Source organism: Chiloscyllium plagiosum, chromosome 30, assembly GCF_004010195.1.
Source record: "Chiloscyllium plagiosum isolate BGI_BamShark_2017 chromosome 30, ASM401019v2, whole genome shotgun sequence".
NCBI classification, from domain to species: Eukaryota; Metazoa; Chordata; class Chondrichthyes; order Orectolobiformes; family Hemiscylliidae; genus Chiloscyllium; species Chiloscyllium plagiosum.
Window position 1 is genome coordinate 23,119,953 of NC_057739.1, and position 4,467 is coordinate 23,124,419.

Sequence of the window (4,467 nt, forward strand, 5' to 3'; positions counted from 1 at the left end):
AACTCAGATTTCTCCAGTTTCCTCATTTCCACTCCCCCCACCTTGTCTCAGTCAAATCCCTCGAACTCAGCACCTTCCTAACCTGCAATCTTCTTCCTGACCTCTCCACCCCCACTCCAGCCTATCACGCTCACCTTGACCTCCTTCCACCTATCGCATTTCCAACGCCCCTCCCCTAAGTCCCTCCTCCCTACCTTTTATCTTAGCCTGCTGGACACACTTTTTCCTCATTCCTGAAGAAGGGCTTATGCCCCGAGACGTCAATTCTCCTGCTCCATGGATGCTGCCTGACCTGCTGCGCTTTTCCAGCAACACATTTTCAGCTCTGATCTCCAGCATCTGCAGTCCTCACTTTCCTCAATACATTTTGTAGTTAATTTTTGTAATAAACTGATTTTATCTTTGGTTAAATGTTTTGCTATCCTTAAACAAGCAGTGTTCGCTGGAGTTGTTACATAACTTGTAGCTACTGGGTTATAGTTGTCTCCTTGTTTTGGATTTGTACATAATTTCTTCCTCCATTATAAACCTTTGTATATATCTACTGAAAAAAATGGATAAATAGTTTATGCTTAGATACCAAATTTGTACAATGTTAGCTCTATCACACTGGGAAAGTTTTCCAAAACATGATCTGTTCTATGAAAAGCACTTCAGTTTGTACCAATATATTTCTAGTTTCATTTTTTAAACCTTACCCTATTTCAATTCTAATCTGCTAACAATGAATGACAACCTTCTGAAAGTTAAAAATCTCAACACCAGGTTATAGTTCAACAGGTTTTTTTGGAAGTACAAGCTTTCAGAGCACCGCTCTTTCATCAGGTGGTTGTCCTCCCCAGTCCAACACCGGCACCTCCAAATCTTCTGAAAGAGTTTTTTTCCTTTCTGTCCAAAACACATGTAAGTAATTTCTCATGATAAAATTCTTACAAAGTTTGCCTTTATTAATACAATAGAAAAGCTGTGGAGAGTTTGGCTGGCAACAATGATGCAGAAATTCAGCGTGTGAAAGATGGAGCGCAGAAGGAGATACTTCAGGTTAAACAGCTCCTTGGTAACCAGATCCATCTTTTGGAAGAGGCGAGTATGTTTTATATTTTATCAATTTGTTTAAGCCAAAGATGAAACAAGCCTCATGTCTATTTGGCAAGACACTTCTGGAGTCATAGAGATATACAGCACAGAAACACACCCTTCAGTCCAACTCGTCCATGCTGACCAGATATCCTCAACAAATCCAGTCCTATTTGCAAGCATTTGGCCCATATCCCTCTAAACCCTATCTATTCATATTCCCATCCCAATGCCTTTTAAATGTTGTAATTGTGTCAACCTTCACCACTTCTTTTGGCAGATCATTCCATACATGCACCCACGCTGAGCACGAAAATGTTGCCCCTTATGTCCTTTTTAAATCTTTGCCCCCCCCCCTCACCTTAACACTATGTCCTTGAGTTTGGACTCCCCACCCCTGGAAAAGACTATGCCTATTTATTGTATCCAAGCACCTAATGATTTTATAAACCTCTAGCGTCACTCCTCAGCCTCCGATGCTCTAGGGAAAATAGTCCCAGACTATTCAACCTCTCCCTATAGCTCAAATCCTCCAACCTTGGCAACACCTTCATGAATCTTTTCTGAACCCTTTCAAGTTTCCCAACATCCTCCCTATGGGAGGGAAACCAGAATTGCACACAATGCTCCAAAAGTAGCCGAATCTTTGGTAATGATTTGTTCCATTAGGAATCGTAGCTGAGATATTCATTGTGAATCAACTAGATTTAGCACGTAGAGAAGTAGTTATTGTTTCTGGCACTACTACTAATTTCTCATTGGTATCTCTTATCCTGTCACCATTTTATTTTATTTGTTGTTTTGAGGCATACTTTTAGAATGGAGTGTGCTTGGATACAAGACAAACTCTTGGATTTGTGCATGTTCAGGAGGTACTCACTCTCTCGTGTTATGACACAAATGAACTCAACCATCCATTATACCCAAGTTCACAGTCCTGAATGTTTGAGGGTTGTTTCTGATGTCCTGTACTCTAGCAGGAGGCCCATGGAACATCTGTAAATAACAATGTATGTGTTCAACTGGGGTTCACTGTTCTTTCACTAAAGTTACAGTAAGCGATGAGGACACATTCTGTGAAGATTCGGGGTCTGTTGATTTCTTTGTTTCATACAAGCATAGGAATTAGGAGGAGGAGCAGGTCATTCATCCACTTGAGCCTACTCCACCATTTGGTAAATTCATGCTTAATTGGATTGCTAACGTGAGGTTACATTCCTGATTATCCTGATAACTCTTCACCGTATTGCTCAATAGGAATCTGTCGACCTCCACCCGAAACCTATTCAAGGAAGGACTCTATTTCCACTCTCTTTTCAGGAAGAGAGTTCCAAAGACTCTCAACTCTCTGAGAAAATAACATTTTGTTTAATCTCCCTTTCAAATCACCTGCTTTTTATTAAACACAATACATTTGATTCTATTGTACAATAGAATTTCCATTTTCTGTTATTTTCTAATGCAAGTAGTTCTTTTATAGCGCAATGGTTGTGTCCTTGTGCAACCCGTATTATAGAAAAATCATGCTTTAGAAATAGTGCTTAAAGTCTTGGCGATGTAATCGCATTATAGCCGACACATGTTTTAAAAGTTTGCGCTTTAGAAACAGTGTTCCCAATTTGTCAATTGCGTTACAACAAATTCGTGTTAACGAAACATGCGTTAAAGAAGAACGACCTCTACGTGAAAATGTATTTTTGCTGGGTGGGAAAGGGAAAATCTTTTATGATTACTGAAGATGAAATTTACTTTAATAAAACAAACTTTTTCCCTGTTCTTATAACCAGGATCTTAAAACCACCCAAGCAGAATTGGAAAAGATGGCTGCTATTGCAGAGCAGGAGAAGATTAGGAGTATGAATCTGGAGAAACAGATTTTGACAATTAACAGACAGAACCGTATGGGGTCTCCTTCACTTCCAGAGCAAAACAAGAACAGCACTGAGACTGAACAGTCAGTTATTTTACATTTTGTTTTTCCAATGTCAAAACATCCTTTAAAAGGAAGGGACTATTTTACACAATGAAAGTGTAGAGGACGCTTCAGTTTACTCAAAGAGGGGAGTTAAATTATACTTTAAGGAGTTGGACATTTACACTGTAAATGATGAAGATACTTGACACAATAGGTGACCGAGAGCGAGTTATCTTTTTAGAAAAGAATGGGATTCGATAAAGCGGTAAAGAGTCATGAAAGTTAACCTGACCAAACAGCGAGGAATTTGGACTGCAGATAGTATGTTAGATTCTATTACTAAGTGATTAGAGTAAAAAAATCTTATTGTAATTATTCAGCATTGATTAGCTGGGCTAAATGGCATCATTCTCTACTTACAGACCAATGAGTCTGACTTACTTTTCTTTATGTCTTGATATTATCAGTTTAATTGTTGCAATCAGGTTGTAAGTTTGCTTGCTGAGCTGGTAGGTTTGTTCTCAGACATTTCGGCACCATGCTAGGTAACATCAGCAGTGAGCCTCCAATGAAGCGAGCAAACTTACAACTTGAACCTCAATCTGAGCTATAAATCTTCTCAAAAATTGCAAATTTATAGGAAATAGTAACTTCTTTCATTCATTCACATGTCAGTGACTATCCAAGGAACAGTCAATATATAACATTAATGTGATAAATATAATACACTCTTCAAAGCACAGCTGCCAATGTACTATGAAACTAATCAGTTGCACAATATTCAATAAATTTAGGGATTAATGTATCTGGCACTTTTCATTCACATTTTCCATGGAATGTGAATTTAATTTTGTGGAACATTATGTAAAGTTGTGCTTTTATTTTAGGTTAATTGAGCAGCTAAATGAAACTATAAAGAGCAAAGATGTTCTTATTAATCAGCTTCGAAATGAAAAAGCAAAGATGCAGGACAGTCATGCGAATCCTTCAGAAAAGATCCAGGAACTTACAGAGGCTCTTCTGAAGAAAGCTGGTGAATCTGAAGTATGTAACATCTTTTTTTTTAATAGATATTTTTATTAGAAATTTAACATTTTTACAAGTTTACAAAAATAAACAAAACTCTCAGATATAAACATTGATATACAATTAGCTCAAATATACAATAGCCAAAATTTAACAAAAAAACACACAACAAAAAAACCGAAAAAAAATAAACAAAACTCAACTATCTACTAATCTAACCTACAACTAACCAGAGTGTATATTTAAGTCTCTTACATGCTCGGGATGTGTTAGCATCAGATATAATAAAACCCGTATTCGTGCGGGATTCCTCCCCCGAGGGGCCCCGGACCAGCCAGGTTTGTAATCTCAATTAAATAAAAGCCCTTGTTAGGATAGCCGAAATATCTGTATTTATGTAATTCAAAAAGGGCTACCATATTTTATAAAATAATTCGGTCTTCCGGTGC

The 4,467-nt window shown here is 37.7% G+C and overlaps 1 protein-coding gene across 1 annotated transcript in view; it reads left to right on the forward strand.

Annotated features, from left to right (window-relative positions):
• LOC122564809 (myomegalin-like) overlaps positions 1–4,467 on the forward strand; it is a 137,756-nt gene that overhangs the window by 26,109 nt on the left and 107,180 nt on the right. The window contains exons 6-8 of the mRNA XM_043720086.1: positions 960–1,083; positions 2,865–3,031; positions 3,880–4,036. Of these exons, the coding sequence (XP_043576021.1) occupies positions 960–1,083; positions 2,865–3,031; positions 3,880–4,036 (448 nt within the window). The remainder of the gene's footprint in view (positions 1–959; positions 1,084–2,864; positions 3,032–3,879; positions 4,037–4,467) is intronic.